The sequence below is a fragment of the Drosophila virilis genome, chromosome X (assembly GCF_030788295.1).
Source record: "Drosophila virilis strain 15010-1051.87 chromosome X, Dvir_AGI_RSII-ME, whole genome shotgun sequence".
Lineage (NCBI taxonomy): Eukaryota > Metazoa > Arthropoda > Insecta > Diptera > Drosophilidae > Drosophila > Drosophila virilis.
The window spans coordinates 4,497,083-4,513,780 of record NC_091543.1 but is presented as its reverse complement, the minus strand read 5'-3'; the positions used below and the strand labels follow the sequence as shown (position 1 = coordinate 4,513,780).

The 16,698-nt window shown below is 43.7% G+C and overlaps 1 protein-coding gene across 1 annotated transcript; it reads right to left on the bottom strand.

Annotated features, from left to right (window-relative positions):
- Positions 1-979: 979 nt before the first annotated feature.
- Positions 980-11,135, bottom strand: Syt12 (Synaptotagmin 12). The gene is made up of 6 exons (XM_032440574.2): positions 10,711-11,135; positions 7,360-7,637; positions 6,157-7,298; positions 5,929-6,097; positions 4,905-5,279; positions 980-4,841 (listed from the first exon to the last, which is right to left on the bottom strand). The coding sequence occupies exons 2-6, from the start codon at positions 7,558-7,560 to the stop codon at positions 4,455-4,457; spliced, it is 2,274 nt and encodes a 757-aa protein (XP_032296465.1). The 5' UTR covers positions 7,561-7,637; positions 10,711-11,135; the 3' UTR covers positions 980-4,454.
- Positions 11,136-16,698: the final 5,563 nt, after the last annotated feature.

The following is a 16,698-nucleotide window of genomic DNA, read 5'->3' as shown; positions in this document are numbered from 1 at the left end:
AAATAGCTGATCCAATGGCAGCACAGCTGGCTGGCATCAGACAAATTGAAATTGAAATTGGAAATTCAATTGAAAACCGCACAAAGATACAAATGTATCTCTATATCTGTCCAGCTGTCGTCTGCTCTGCGTGTGTGTGTGTGTGTGTGTGTGTGTGTGTCCACAAGAGTATCAATTTTAATTGCTTTGTTTTCTTCGAGATTTCACTTATTCACTTTAGATACCCTGTGCCCAAAGGCACACGAACGGGTATCATTATTCTTTAATTCGTTAGATAAGCATAAATCTGTAGAAGAAGATTTTAGGTTAACTCCCCCTGCATTCGATTCCATTGTGAATGAATTTCAAGTGAGGTTATATTGAAAACACTTTGTGAAATATTGATGCTTCTTCTTTAGAAAAACCCCCAATTAATTGATATCATATTTTTTATGGGATTTTAAGTATCTATAATACTCTAAAATGCTGATTAAAGTTGGGTTAGGTTGAAATTGTGGCTTTTCTCTGATTTATAGTAAAATATTTATGCTTCTTCTTTAGCAAAACTGCAAATAATCTGTATAGCATTTGATGGGACTTTAAGGATCAATAATACTCTATTAAATTATTTTGTTATACTGATTGAATTTAAAGTTGGGTTAGGTTGAAATCGATTTTGCTTTGACTTATAGTGAATCGATATCTTATCTTCTGGAACCTGCAAGATCTATAATACACTTATATAATGCTCTTTTTTTCTATAATACTCTAATACTCTATATATATGCCCAGCGTGAAACTCTTTTCTGGATTGAGTATATCTCTGATTTTCATGGAAAGAACATGCCAAGTCAGAATCCAGTTGCTGCCAAGTCTTCACCTTAAAATCAAGTCATATGCAATTACAGGGTATTCTACGGTCGTGTTAACTCTGTAGAGCGTAGTTGTTAATCTATTTGAATGTACTTTTGTTTTATTTCAATTCGATTTTTATTTGTATAACAATTTGTAGCATTCGCATATAGATCGTTTACATCTATCCAATATAGATATATATATAGATATATGTATATGTATATGTATATATAAGGTATATATAGTATGTGTAATGTGTGTGTGTGTGTGTGTGTGTGTGTGTATAGCAAATGCATGCATGTTAATACAAATATTCAACACGAGAATTATTGAACTAAGTTTTTAACAATTTGTAGCTATTTTATGCTTGAGACTCTTAGTTAAAGTACAAAACTGATGTTTCAATAATTAATTTTATAAGCAATTACATTTATTTCTTAGTTTTTATAATTAATTTAAATCTTTCTTCGTTTTATATTTACTTGTTAGTTGGAATATTAAAGCTGCTAAAGGTTGTGTGCCAGGTTTTGGATTGATTGGTCATTTATAAAGTTCTCAGATTTCTCAGTTTTTTTTTTTGGAATATGTCTAGCTATAGATCGAAGAAATATGCATACAGGTGCGCGTCAGGTAATTAACCTGGTAAACAAAAGGTGTTTCAAGCTATTATTTTATGTTTAATAATTGGTTTTTTGGAATCTTTGTTCTTAAATGCTTGCAAAGTTATTGTCTTTTGCTTTAATTTGTGTGGCTTTCGGTTTTCGTTCTAGTCGAATTTGAGAAAACGAAAAAATAGATTCTGGAACAGAAACGAAGTTCGTGTGTTTGTCTCTCGATCGGAAGTATCTTGGATTTTAGTAAATGAAAGTTCTTGTTTGCAAAAGTTTTTTGTTTGTTTCGCCATTTTGTAGATAATCTCTATATGGACTCTATATATACCCTGACTGTCATATTCTAGAGCCAAAATCTCCAGCTGATTTCTGGCAAAACAATATATATATATATTATCTTTTTCATAGAGTAGTTCAAGTTTTTGCCTGCTTCGCGCACATTCCACAATGGTAGGGTATTTCAACTTCGGCCTGCCGAAGTTAGCAAAGAAATTTCTTACTGGAACACAATAACGATCGAATCGATCGGATTAATGTGCATTATGTTTATGGTTTCTTTGGTAATTCATATCGAAAACCCATTTGTAAACTCCAAACTGTGCTAAGTCTGTCGATCTATCGAATATGTTTATATATATATATAGATATATATCTAGTATAATACCATTCGTAAATACTGTCAAATGAATACAAATTCAAATACGAATACAAATTCAAATACGAATACGAATACATTTACGAATGCATTTACAAATACAATTACGAATACAAATACAATTACGAATACGAATACACATATACGTTCACATATATCTCGTTTAATTAGCTAAATCTGAATTATTACATATCACATTGCTCGAATCGGGTTTTTTTTTTTTCATATGCAATTCTTTTTCTATTATTTGAATTATTTTTCCATTTTGTATTTAAGTATTTCAACAATCTTGATTGCCAGAAAACGTTTTATCTATTCATAGAATATAATATATTTATATTTATATATATATTTCGATATTTATGCATACAATTTATAAGTTAATTTCTTAAAAAGTAGCCAGCTTTTTTTTCTCAGACATAAATTATGTGTTTCTTTCAGTTAGTCGTCAACTTATTTGAACAACTGTTGCTGTTTTCATTTTAACTTATTTCTTTTGTTTTATTTAATTATTTATTTTTGTTTTAAATTTGTTTTTGACAATTGTGTTACCCTTGCGAGGACAACTGGGAGGTATTAACCGGCTTTGCACGGGCACCCTAAAAATAAGAGTGCATTCAATTGGAAGTTGTCGAAAATCTTGTCACAAAATATTCATCGTAGTCAATCAGTTAGTAGGGGAGTCAGTCAGCGAGTCAGTATGTCAGTCAGTCAATCAGTCAGTCAGTCAGTCAGTCAGTCAATCAGTCAATCAGTCAGGCAGTCAGTCAATCAGTCAGTCAAAAAGTCAGGCAGTCACTCAATCAGTCAGTCAGGTAGTCAGTCAGTGAATCAGCAAGTCAATCAGTCAGTCAGTCAGTCAAACAGTCAATCAGCCAATCAATCAGTCATTCAGTCAGTCAATCAATCAGCCAGCCAATCAGGCAGTCAGTCAGTCAATCTGTCAGTCAGTCAGTCAGTCAATCAGACCGTCAGTCAGTTATATATGAGTAGACATATTCGATATTTGTTATCGAAAATCACGTCACGTAAGATCAATCGATCAATCAGTCTGGCAGTCTGACAGTCAATCATTAATATATGGAACTATCATTAAATATCCAAATAAGCTATCGCAATAATTTCTCGATCTTTTTATGAATCAAAAGTACAAAGTCGGCTTGATTGAAGTTGAGGAATCCAAATTGAATTGAATTTTGTTGCAGTATGGCAAGGGTATTTAATAATCGACTTGCCGAAGATCTAGATCTAGTTTATGCGCTGATCGATATTAAGCAGCTCGATAATTATCGATAAGTGGTAAATGCTTGATAACAATGAGTGCGTGCAGTATTTAATAAGTACATAAATATTGTGCATGCATACGACTACATATGGTATTTATTCAGTATATACCAAATACTGCTATATAGATTTGTATATATCTGGTATATATATTTATATATATATATATGTGTGTGTGTGTATATATATATATAGCTAGTTAATAGGCTCGATTTGTCCTTTGGTGCGGGGTTTCTGTTAAGTTTAGTTTAAGGTTTTCTGGAATAGTTTCGTAGATTTTTCTGTTATCTGGTATTACGCCTATGTACTAGATAATGCCTAAACCTAAATGCCCTATTGCGCATTTGTTATAGGAATTTTGTAGAAAAGTAAGAAATTTAGTAAATGCAATGCACAGGCTGCCATCTTGAAGGTGGGACAAGGGCACATGCCAGTTGGATGTGGGTTATGTGTTGTGGGTTGAGGCTGAGAACTGGAGCGAGGGAGAATGTAGCAATGACTGCAACCACTCGAGCTCCTACTCCAGCTCCCATTTAAGTTTTCGTTCCACTTTCTTGGCCAGTTCCCGCTCCAGTTCCGACTAAAGTTCTCGCTCCAGCTCTCGCTCCTGTTCAAGCTCCAGTTCTTGCTCTAGTACCTTGTCCAGTTGTCGCCACGCCAATGGCTCCCGTTCTTGCTCCAGCTCTTGCTCCAGTTGCCACTCCAGCTCCAACTGTAGTTTTTGCTCCAATTCCTTTGCCAGCTCCCGCTCCAGTTGCCACTTCAACAGCCACCCAAGTTCTGGCTTCAGCAATAGCTCCAATTGTTGCTCCAGCTCTGGCTTCAGTTCTCGCTCCACCTTGCTTCTGTTCAAGCTCAAGCTTCAGCTCTGGTTCCACTATCTGTTCCAGTTCTTGTTGTCACTCAAATTCTCGATCCACTTCATTCATCAGTTCCTTGTCCAGTTCCCGCTCCAGCTCTCGTTCCACTTCCAGCTTCAGCTTCCTCTCCATTTGCTGCTTCCTCTCCAGTTGCCGCTCCAACTGCCACTGCCACCTTCGCTGCCGCCTTAGCTCGATCTTCTCAACCCTCTAGACGATGCTGTTGCGCTTGGCGCTCGCCCGCTGCAGAGTGCTCTGCATGGCGGCAACAACGGCCTCGGCGCCGCCAATGAAGACGGGCTGGTTGGCGGCGCGTCGCAGCACATGCCACATGGCGACCGGCTTGCGCAGCGAGGAGAGCATCTGGTGCCAGTGGCGCAGACCCTTGCCCACCGCACAGCTGCCGGCGATGACATGACCCAGCGGCACGATACCCTTGTCGGTGACACCGAAGACGGTCAAGCGCAGCTGGACCGTGGTCAGGCCCTGGGGCGGCACGCTGAAGATCATCGATTCGTTGAAAATGGGGCAGCGATCCTTGCGCTTCAGCGAGGTGCGCTTCTTCAGCACCTTCTTGTCGTTGTTCAGCAGATAGACCTAAACGAACAAAGCCACGTGGAGCTCATGGTCTGACATAAATACCAAGCACTGCTTGCTTACCTTGACAAACACGTGCTGCACTGCGGCAGCTGGGGGCGATTGCCGCTGCTGCTGCTGCTCCGCTTCCAGGTCCAGGTCCAGTTTGAGATTGCGCGCCTTCACCACGACAATGGTCAGGCGCTCCGCTGTGGGCAGATAGCTCAACGAGAACATCAGCTCACCCCAGCGTGCGTTGCATTTGCGCGAATCGGACAATGGTATCCACGTGGTTATCGGACGCGCCAACTCGCCAATCTCCATCTCCGCCTCGCCGATCAGCGTGTGCGCGGGCCCATTGTGGTACAGATGGAACCACAACGAGCGCCTGCCCGCCTGTCGCTTCAGTCGAAAGTTGAAGCTCTCATTGTAGGCTGGCGTCAGCGTTGACTTAACCACCTGTCGGAGGGCACGAGAATGTGAATCCATATGAAATTTACTCTAAGTGGGACCTACGTAGAGATTGCTTCTTCAGCAAAAGCTTTAAGCGAGCTTTAAGCTGAGCTTTGAGTCTACAAATTGCTGCAGAAAGTTGGCGAGAAGTGCTTCAAAGCTTCAACCCATAATCAAACGAAGTCTAAAGCCTACTTGAACTCCTTCGAGCTTAAAGCTCTCTTAGGACTTAAAGCTTTCTTAAAGCTCAAACTATTATTATCCTTGCATTCCTTTTCTTTACTGTTTTGTTCATTCTCAAATGGTCAAATCTGAAGCTTATCTGAACTCCTTCCAGCTATAAGCTCTCTTAAGACTTAAAGCCTTCTTAAAGCTCAAACTTTTATTATCCTTGTATTCGTTTTCTTTACTGTTTTGTTCATTCTCAAATGGTCAAATCTGAAGCTTACCTGAACTCCTTCGAGCTAAAAGCTCTCCTACGACTTAAAGCTTTATTAAAGCTCGAACTTTTATTATCCTTGTCTTCGTTTTTTCTACTATTTCGTTCATTCTCAAATGGTCAAATCTGAAGCTTGCCTGAACTCCTTCGAGCTAAAAGCTCTCTTAAGACTTAAAGCTTTCTTAAAGCTCCATTGCTAGATTTGCTTTTACTCACCTTGGTCTGCATGCCGCCCGCATGATCGGGCACCAGGTAGATGCGCACGAATGTGTCCAGCGAATCGAGCCCCATGCTGAGCGGACAGAGGAGTCCCTTGGCCTCCAGCACGCTGACCGTCAGCTCCAGCTGCTCCTCCTCCTCGTTCTCGCCGCTGTTGCTGTTGTGCCTGAAAGATGAGTGTCGCATGCATCAAATGGATTTTCATTTGAATGAATGGGCACTCACTTGTCATACTGCAGGCCGACGCAGAGATAGCCTGTGATTTGCGTGTACGGCTGATCGAGCTGGTCGAGGCACAGCGAGGAGGCATCCGAGTTGACCGAATCGCAAGAGATGCCGTGCTCCAAATGGATGCCCTCAATGGAGCCGTCTAGCGACATTTGGGAGCTGTTACGCCTGCCCAGGCCCAGGCTGATGCTCGAATCCTGGCGCAGCAGCGAGCGTCCAAAGCACCAGGTGGAGTTGCCGTTGCCGTTGCCGTTCGCGGCGCCATGTCCATGTCCATTGGGCAGCTGTCCGTTGGCGCCCAGTTTGCGGAACAGATAATCCTCCGAGATGGTCTTCTGCAGCATGTGCGGCCCTTTGACGCGCTGCGTCAGCCCCGTGAACGGATTGTTGGCATTGTGCAGCCGCAGCAGACGGCTGGACAGGCTCTGGCCGTGCACAAAGGGATTGCCATTGTGCTGCGCCGCTGCCGGCGGCAGTTGCTCCACTGGTGGCGGCGGCGTCGCCGGCGGCAGTTGCTCCATGGATTCGCACAGAAAGGGATTCGTGCTCGAATTGCGACGCTTTAGAGCTGGCGGACGACGCTCCGGCTGGGACTGGGATTGTAACGGGGGCGTTGCGGGCTCTGTGCTGCGATTGATGCCCTGCTGCAGCGAGACCTGCCGCTTGGCAATAGGACGCGGTATGGCCGTCGCCGAGAGCGTCACCGATGCGGATGTGGTTAGTCGTGGCGGCGGCGGCGCCTCCAGCGGCTGCGGCAGAGCAGCCGCAACAGTTGCCGGGCGCAGGCAGGATCGCGGCTCCTGGCTTGTGGGCGAGTCCAACTCATTGATCTGGCTGAAGGAGAAGGTGACCGTCTTGCTGCTGGGTCCGGCGCTGTTGGGCGCCGGCGCCGGGCGCAGCGGCTGCGGCGGAATGCTGACATCCGCCTGCGGCAGATTCCACAAAGGAGTCGTCGTCGTGGTCATATTATCGCCTCCATTGCCCAGCAGCAACTGTTGCTGCTGCTGCTGCTGCTGCTGCTGCAGTTGCTGCAGCTGCAGAAGCTGCTGCTGGGAACGATTGTGGTCGTCTTTGTCAATGGTATCGAAGCGCTTGAAGCTGCCGCTGGTGCTCAGCAGAAACTCGGAGCCGGATTGTATCTGCGGGCGGAAAAAACGATTGAGTATGGGCTACGGCTGCAGCTGGAGCTGCGCTACTCACACTGGCCATGTAGCCGTTGGGATGGAACAGCTTGTGCTTGGACAGGCCAATCTTCTCCTCCTTGCTGGAGCGCATACGCATCCAGCTGGCGGCACGCGGACCCAAGCAACGGCAGGCCAACAGCACGCACATCACCATCACTAGCAGCAGCAGCAGCAGCCCCAGGCTGCTAAATGCCAGCGACATGGGTGCGCTGTCCATAGCTCCAGCCAGTTAACTAGTCAGTCGAGTAGCTTAGCAGCAGCTCGCGGCGGCATGCATTTCCCCTTGGCTGTCAGCTGGAACGGGCAAGGAATATCCTCGAAATTAGCCAGGCTTCAAGTGAGTGCTACAAGGAGCATTTATCGCTCAGCCCTTGTGGTTCCATCGGCACATCCGACCTCCCTGCTACTTGCATAGAGGAAAACCCTACCGACCTGCCTCTAAGGAGACATCCTTTGTCGCTTCGTTTCTCTGGGAAGCTGGGAAGGGAGACATTGGCTATTCCTCCCTTTAATAGGACATTCGACTTCCCTGCTGCTTGCTTAGAGGAAACCCTGCCTCTAAGGAGGCATCCATCCGTTGCTCCATTCTGGGAAGCTCTAAGACATTGGCTATTCCACCATGCTTTCCGCAATGTATCTATTACTCCTTCCTTGTGATTGACCCCTAGTTAATGGCCTCACATCCTATCCATCGTAATGGTCTTCCATAAGGCTAATCCACTTTTGCTGCTGTCACTCCTAGGAAAACCATGTACACTTCCTCTTCTCTATAGGACGTATTCTCATTTGGACCATTCCCTGACCTAGTTCCATTCGCTGTAACCACTCCGCCTGCTCGACAGGCAGAGTTTCCCCATCGAAACATTGTTTGTCTTCGAGGCATGAGGAGGAGTACTTCCACAAGCCCATCTCCTTCGCCCTGGACAACCCTTCACACTACCCTTCCTCTCTCTGGGCATCACCTACTCCTGTCACGTGTTAGCTTCTTTGTGAAAGGCATTCCTTCTGGTGCTGCTTCCCTTCACAGCCTTTCATCGGGGCAACTGTCAGGGCAAACCTTTCTATTGTATATCGGTATTCACACCGCTTCGTTGGGACAAACCCTTGAGCACGCGCTCAGCTCCAAATCGGCGACCACTTGGCACAGTTACTTCAGCGGCCTTTCGTACCCAAACTTTAAATGAAACCAAAACGATGAGAGGGAAAGTCCAAGACACAGAGACCAGCCAGAGAGGTGGCAACAATGGGAAACGAGTGACGGTTGACGGTTGACGGTTGACGGTCGACAGCGTCAACACTTTCATCTAGCATCGCCTTACATCAGCCCAGCCAGAAGACGGCTCCTCGACGCGCTATCAACTCATCCCAGCTCGTATCATGTCCTATGATTGTGTGCGGCAGGTGTCTGTCTCTATTTCTATTTCTGTTTTGTATTTCTATTTTCATTTCTATGCAGCCTCAATGTACAACCTGCCCCACCTAACCCCACCGACCGTTTGTCAACTAAAAGTTGACAGTTTTTTGATTGAATTTGTAACCAAAGCTGCAGCATTTCCACTTCAAAGACCAAACAGCTGTCGGCGGGCGCAAACACATGACGTTGACAATGTATCAAAACTATTGCCTCACATTGGAAATGGCCAAAAATGTGCTTGATGTTATCAAGACTCTTAGTCCTAGTCGTCCTGCGTCTCCTTCTCTGTCAACTCCTCTGTCAACTTCTCCTTCATCTTCTCTTCTACCTCCTCCTTTGCCTGCTTCGCCTCCATCTCCACCTCTGCCTCTTCCTCTATCAACTCCTCTGACTCCTCCGTATAGCTGCCATAGGAAAGACCTATATAGGAAATTTGCTTGCCAGATCTTAGATGCCAAATCGAACAAAGAGCCAAGCCTAGTGCAAATCGGATCAGATTTGATCCAGTTATGAGGGTGGGTTATTTTGACCTACATCTATATGGGATATTGGAATTATTTGCAGCCTTATAACAGATCAAAGTCTGTTAGAGGGCGTGGCAATGTGAACCGGCACGCTGGCTCTAACTGTTGTGTCCACACATATGAATAAGAGCAAAGTTAATCCCATCCGAGCTGGTCACATTCACAGCTGACATCATCTTGTCATAATCATGTTTCTTGCTCTGCTTCCAGTTCTTGGCTGAGAGCCCATTAGCCTAATGCGGCCACTTCCTGGCCTGCAGCCGCAACCCGCTCACAGCCTCCTCCTCAGTGCTGGTTGGGGTTGAGGGAGCGGGCAGCGAGGGGCGCCAAATGGCCCCGTTTCGCACTTAACTGCCAAAAATAATACTAAAAATTGTATTTCGTTGACGAAAATTGCAGGCGGCGGCATTTTATTTGAATTATGCAGCAACATAAATGCATTATAATTAAATAAGCGTTTAATGAGCTCTACACGCAAACAAGTAGAGCACGAGTGAGCGAGATGCAGAGAGAGCGAGAGAGAGAGAGAGAGTGAGAGGGTAGCCATTTTGTCATCCCAAGTAACTGCAGAACTTTTGCAGCAGCAGCAGCAACAACAACTTTTCATTAACCTACTGCGAGGTCATTCCACTGTGCACAGTGTGACAAATATGCACAGAAAAAAAAAAAAATAAAAATTATTAAATATATTGAACATAACATTCAAAAGTCTGCAGCCACAACATCTAGTGTTGTAAAGCTCTAGTAATACGGTCCACTTAGTATATAGTATTTTGTTCTAAAATCAAGCTGGCCACTCTGAAACAAAGCTGGAGAAATTAGCAAATACGTAGATAGAAATAATGAATTGGTTTCCAATATGTTTTTTACTTATAAGACTTATCTGGCTGATTTATGACAATGAACAGGGTGATGGCCAGGGGGGAAGGGGGGGGGGGGGGGGTTAGATTGTGCGAAGGGCAAGTGACCTGCTTTTGGCTGGACAGTGAAACGGTTGGTCCAATTGGCAGCCAAATGAGTTTCGGTCACGTCAAACAGTCGTAGCTCAAAGCCCAAACATTTGATAGTATTCACACACACACACACACACACACACACACACACACACATGCTAGCTATTTAAAAGCGAAAGTTGGTGGGAAAAAAGAATCCAGCAAAAGTCAAAGCTATCAAAAGTGAGAGGCAGCAGATAACACAAAATTGGAGCATGTTGGCGGAAGAAGAGACACGCACACACACGTACACACACACACACGCACACACACGCACATTGCGGAAAATGCAAGTAGCTGGTTTTACTTTCGCTTTGCTTCCAGCTGCACGCACTAAAATGTATTTCGATACAAAAAAACAAAATCAAAATTTATTTATTTAACAAATGTTAAATATATATTGCAATATTTGGCCATTTTTTTTTTCCCCCACTCACTTCAAGCTTAATTAGCCTAATTTTTCACTTTACTGCGCACTTGTTTTACATGTATATATATTATTTTATTTTATTTAAGTTTTAGTTTTTATTTATTTTATTTTTTATTTTTCGAATATGTTTCTTTAAATTCCGCTTGACAATATCACAGGGCGCCACAAGCAAAATGTAACAGTAAATGTTAAATGTTTCGCCGCAAATTTGGGCAAAGTTCGATGCGTATTAACAATAACAATGGCCGCGATGCTGCTGGCGTTAATAACAAGAAACACAACAATAACAACAACAATAACAACAGCAATAACAAGAGCAGCAACAATAACAATGGCAACGCGAACAGCAGCTGCTGGCAGAGGCTGAGCAACGGCAATTGGCCAATTGTGTGCGTAACGCATCGTCCATGGCGTTGTCCATGCTGGGCGACATCGCGCGGCCAACTGAGCGAGCGAACGCGCCCAAAAGCAGGCTACGAGTCGCAGTTTACGCAGCGTATGCGCATTATTGAAGAGCTTTGCAAGTGTGGCGCTCTTTTGCGGCTCTCTTAAGCTGTAAAGCTTTGGTTGCGTGTCTGCGCTAAGCAAGCATTAATTAGACCTATTTTGAGTGGTTTGCGACCAGGCTTTGGGACAGCATTCATTTGCTATAAATTTGCCGCTGGTTGTCAACTTGGCTAAGTTGGCCAAGTGTGGATTGTAATTTGGATTGCAGTTCCACACTTAACGAAACTCACTTTTGCAAATTTAACGAACAGGCTTAACAGCGGCTAACTCAACGAACTGTTAAGCAACACGCCTATTTAGACACAAACCAGCCAAGCTGGTTTTCAATTCAAAAAATAAAAAATTAATTCGCCCAATCACAAAATTTGACTCTAACAAAAAAAAACCTATTCTCCTATTTTAACGCAAGACAGAAGATATTTTAGTTAGATAATTTGATATTTGTATATTTGAAAATTTGAATGAAAATACCAAACAATTCGCCAGACGGAATGCTGAGCATAATTTATAGCATATTTATGTGGGCGATCCTCAGCGCAGGCACAGGGTGACTCACTGTCAAATGAAAAGTTACCTTTCGCTCTGTTTAAGATTCCAATTAATATTCAAGTGCTCGAAGCGATTAAACTGTGTAAATTTTGGCAACAAAATCGCAGAAATCATTTCGATTTAGCCTGGCTAAGTTTCGGGCGCCTTATTTGGCCGTTGTCCTCGATTTACGAATTTTCAATTGAGGCCTGCAACAAAAACAACAACAACAACAAGAACAACAATAACAATAACAAAGCAATTGAAACAAATTTGTATAATTCCAGCTGCTGTCGGAAAGTTGAAGAGTCAAAGCAAATAAATTGCGCAAATTCGAATTGTGCGAATAAAGCGAAGCAAATAATAAAATATCAAATACACACACACACACACACACACGCATGGCAACGCATTTACATTCCTTTTGTGTTGATGCTTGTTTAATGTACACAATAATGGGAAATGGTAAATTATTTCAATGCAATTTCAATTGAATTTCTGGCAACTCTGGCTGCCTCTCGTTCCCCTCTGCAATCCACTTCACTCCGCCAAACAATTGGCTAACTTTGCGCGTAAAGTTTTAAACACACAAAAATACATACAAAAAAAATATTTATTCATCGATTGATGAGAAATTTTGTAGAAATTGCCAAAACAGCAAGCTGCACTCAAAATCTGTTGCAATTTGCCATTTTGGACATCAGCGTCAAAGTTTTAAGTGAACGGGAATTTGTGCAAATTACTCGCATTATTATTGGCTGCCAGTTGGACAGTCGAGCAATTGGGCAACGCCGGCGCGAGCACAGGGCGAACAGGGAACTGCAGTCGCTGCTGTTGTGTGTCCAATTACGGACTGCAATTGCGACGAAGAGCGCCAAATGAATGCCATGAATACAAGCTAATTGTAATTATGAATATGCCATTCAAAGTGGACAAGAGTCAAGCCCCACCCATAAAATGCTGCCCTGACAGAGGCTCTAACTCTCAGGCCACGCCCACATTTCTGATCAAATATGTGCACATCCTGCCAGCCGTTACATTAGCCAGAGCTTAATTTGGGCCAGTTGCATAATAAAAAGATGCATTCATTCGTTGATGTGATCCTGTAATTGAATATGTGCCACACCTGGTGCACCCTGTGGCCGGCCGCAATGTGGCAACGCCTACAACGGCTAACCAAGATAATCCAGTAAATATACAAATACATATAAAATAACTGTACAGCTGCTCACATGCACACACACACAGACAGACACACACACAGACATGGACTCAATAAAGTTTAGCATAGTTATCTGGGCGTTGTTGCATAGCAAAACTGGCAAAAGTTATTAAAATCAACAGCAATAAATTAGCATGCTTTGCGTTTTATCGTATAAACAGCAATGCCCACACCAATACCAGCACACTCACAAATAACTGTGTGTGTGTGTGTGTGTGTGTGAGCTAGATGCAGCAGTCGAGGAAGAAGCAGAAGCAAAAGCAACAACGGGGCCGCGGGGCCGATCGCATTTTTGGGCCAAAGCACAAAATTCACATAAATCAGGGCCAAGCAAAGACAAGAGCCAAGTGCAAAGAATCCGCCAGCACCCACCAGAAATTGGATGATGACTGACCGGGCAATGGCCGAATATAAAATGACAATATTACAACATTCTTTTTCTTAGTATTTTTTTTTTTTTTTTTGGGCACACTCAAATTTATGCAAAATAATTGTCAACAATGAGGCAGAGAGTGGGAGCGAGAGAGAGAGAGAGAGGGAGACTGCGAAAGTAAACTTAAGTTTTGACTTTGACACACAGCGAAACCAAATGCAATGCGAGGCGTTGCGATGTTTAGCGATGGGCACGTGTCGCATACACGACACGACATGCATAACACGACGACCGCGAAACACGATACGACATGCACACATGTACGTACATACGTATATGCACGTGGCAACGCCACGCTCGCATCAAATGTGAATCAGTAAAAAGTCAGATTGTTTTCACTTCTGTTGCGTAATAAACATTAATTGGTTTTTGTGTGTCTTTCTTTGCTTTACCTTCGAATATTTCTCATATTTCATGGACACGAAATTTGATTTTGATTTTAATCGAAAACTCGAAAGACGACACGACCAGCTCTTCTTCTTTGGCATTGGGATCATACCATCCATACTCCTCCTCCCCCCTCCCCTTGCCCCTTTCCCCTTCGTACAGTATTACGTGTTGCTGCTTGGTGCCTGCTGCAGCAAAATGCAGCACAATGCGAATGCGATATTATCTCGACATTAATTGCATAATAAAGCACTTTTAATTAGGTTTTGCACAGAACGCGAGCTCCCACAATGAAGAAGGGTCGACGTAACTGATGCGTGGAACTGGGGAGGGAGGGGGCATCTGTGGTCTGCCACGCCCATGCGTAATAAGAAGTTGCAACTGAAACCAAATTGCAGCATACGATGAAAAACTTATTTAAAACAAATGCGTAACTTGCAGCCGGGTAAAAGTGAGAAAAGTTTCGTAAGAGGGAAAGTCAGTAAATCAAATAGAGATCTAGAGGGGTATACCGAAAACTGGCAGAGGCAATGCTGAGCGGAGAGGGTAAGAAAGTATAAAGGGGAGAGAGGGAGGAGGAGAGAGAGAGAGAGAGAGGGTTAGATGAAGGAAGAGGGTGAGAGTGAGAGGGACAAAGAGAGAGATAAAGAGAGAGAGAGGGGGAGAGAGAGAGAAAGCTTGTGAGAGGTGGAAAGAGACCGTTGATAAGATAGAGAGAGAGGGGGAGAATGGGTAAGAGAGAGAGAGAGATAGGGAGAGAGGGTGAGAATAGATAAGAGAGAGAGAGATAGAGAGAGGGTGAGAGGGTAAGAGAGAGGGTGAGAGGGAGAGGGTAAGAGGGAGGAAGAGAGATAGAAAGGCTACGAGAGGTGACAAGAGAGAGCGGATAAGATAGAGAGAGAGGGAGAGAGAGCGAGAGAGAATGAGATTGGGTAGGAGAGATTGCGAGAGAGAGTGAGAGAGAGAGAGAGGGGTAAGAGGAAGGAAGAGAGAGAGAGGGGTAAGAGGAAGGAAGAGAGAGAGAGAGGGGGCTAATAGGAAGGAAGCAAGAGAAAGAGCGAGAGAGAAATAGAGGGTGAGGGTGAGGGGGAGGAAGAGAGAGATAGAGAGAGAACAGAGAGAGGGAGAGAAAGAGAAAGACTAATAGAGGTGGAGTGAGAGAGTGTAAGAGAGCGTGAGAGAGGGTGGGTAAGAGTTGGGGAGAGAGGGAGAGAGTTACGAAAAGAGAATGGGTAAAAGAGAAAGAGAGAGATATATATAGAGTGAGTAAGTGAGAGAGAGTATGTAAGACAATGACAAAGAGGAAGAGAGAGAGAGAGAGTGAGAGTGAGAGAGAGATCGGGAGAAATAGAAGGAGTGCGCGTAAAAGTGCGAGAGAGAAAACAGAGAGTAAAAGTGAGTAACCCTGAGTAACTGTGAGAGAGAGATAGAGAGAGAGAAACAATAAAAGGAAACCGTGCGAAAGTGTGCGTGCGTGAGATAGAATGGATAAAAGAGAGAGAGAGTGGTAAGAGAAAGAAATAAGAAAGAGAGGGAGAGAGAGAGAGAGAGAGGTAAGAAAAAGATATGGAACAAGAGAGAGAGAGATAGAGAGTGCGAACCAGAAAGAGAGAGTGAAAAAATACGAGACAGAGAACGAGTGACAAAGTAAAAGAGATTGGGAAAGTGAGAGACAATAAGAGAGAGATATAACGTTGGAAAGAGAGTGAGCGAGAGTGAACAAGAAAGCAAAAGGTGAGTAAGACCCCGTCTTACTGACTTACTCAGACAAAAAAAAAGAGTATGTCAACACCAACACTGAGAATTCAGGGAGAAATGATGGAGAGGCACAGAGAAAGAGATATTGAGAGAGGAAAATGTAAAGAAAATTAGTAAGAGGGAGCAAGAACAAAAGTTGAAAAGTATGAGAGACTCGACAGATAGAGAAATGGGTAGATACGAGTGGAATTTGTATAAAGAGAGCGAGTAAAAGAGAGTGGAGAAAAATAGAAGTGAGAGAGAGCTTCAAAAAGTAATGGGGGATAGAAGTCAATCGAGTAAGAAATACTCGACCATAACTAAAATATATTAATTCGTATAAATAGTTCAAAAATAACGACCGTCCTCCTCGGCGATTCTCAAAAATTCAATTAAGGGCTGCCCATTTTCATGTAATTTCAGTGATTTTTTTTTTTTTTTTTTTTGGTAAAGTGTTCAACAGTGGCTTACGAATAAAAGTGTAATGTTAATTTAAATTGTTGTGAACTTAACAGTCGCCTTTCTCGGCGATTCTCAAAAAGTCAAGTAGGGTCTGCCCAATTGTGACCGTATGGGCTTCACAATTAAAAGTGTGTCAAATTAAAAGCGTAACTATTTGAACGCCTTTCTCCGTGATTCTCATAAATTGAGGTAAGACCTGCCTATATTGTTTCGATTTCCTCCTCTCTCTTTTCTATGGCGCAGACAGAAATACGTTCAGTCGGACCAACAAACAGACTGTGCACATAACCCATATACGCCTCTTCACTTTGTTCACAGAGCATACAAATTGTCGCCAAAAGAACTGTTTGGGGCCGTAAACTTTGCTCTTGTATTGAAATTTTCTGTTGTTGTTATTGTTGGCGCATAGTTCGGCCGGGCAAAACTTGAACCAACTAAACCCCGATCCGTCAGCACCACCCCCCCCCTCCTTCCTCCCGCTGTCGGCAGCTGGACCCAACCTCTCGGTGGCGTATACGCAATGTCATGTCGTCAGGGCGACCTTCAGAGCAACCACAGCCGCAGCCGCAGCCACAGGCACAGGCAGGCAGGCAGCGCTGTTTGTGCTTCAATTATGCCAAAAATGCGCACTGACACGTAAAAATAATGCATACTTCAAGGCGGTGGGTGGTGGGCGCTGGGCGTTGGGTCACAATGAGCAACAACAAAAAAAAAAAAAA

Coding starts and splice junctions, on each gene's coding strand:
- Syt12 (XM_032440574.2), bottom strand. CDS start 7,560: ATGGACAGCGCACCCATGTCGCTGGCATTTAGCAGCCTGGGGCTGCTG. Junction 6,098..6,156: donor GTCGGCCTGCAGTATGACAA/GTGAGTGCCCAT, acceptor CTCATCTTTCAG/GCACAACAGCAACAGCGGCG. Junction 4,842..4,904: donor TGCAGCACGTGTTTGTCAAG/GTAAGCAAGCAG, acceptor TTGTTCGTTTAG/GTCTATCTGCTGAACAACGA.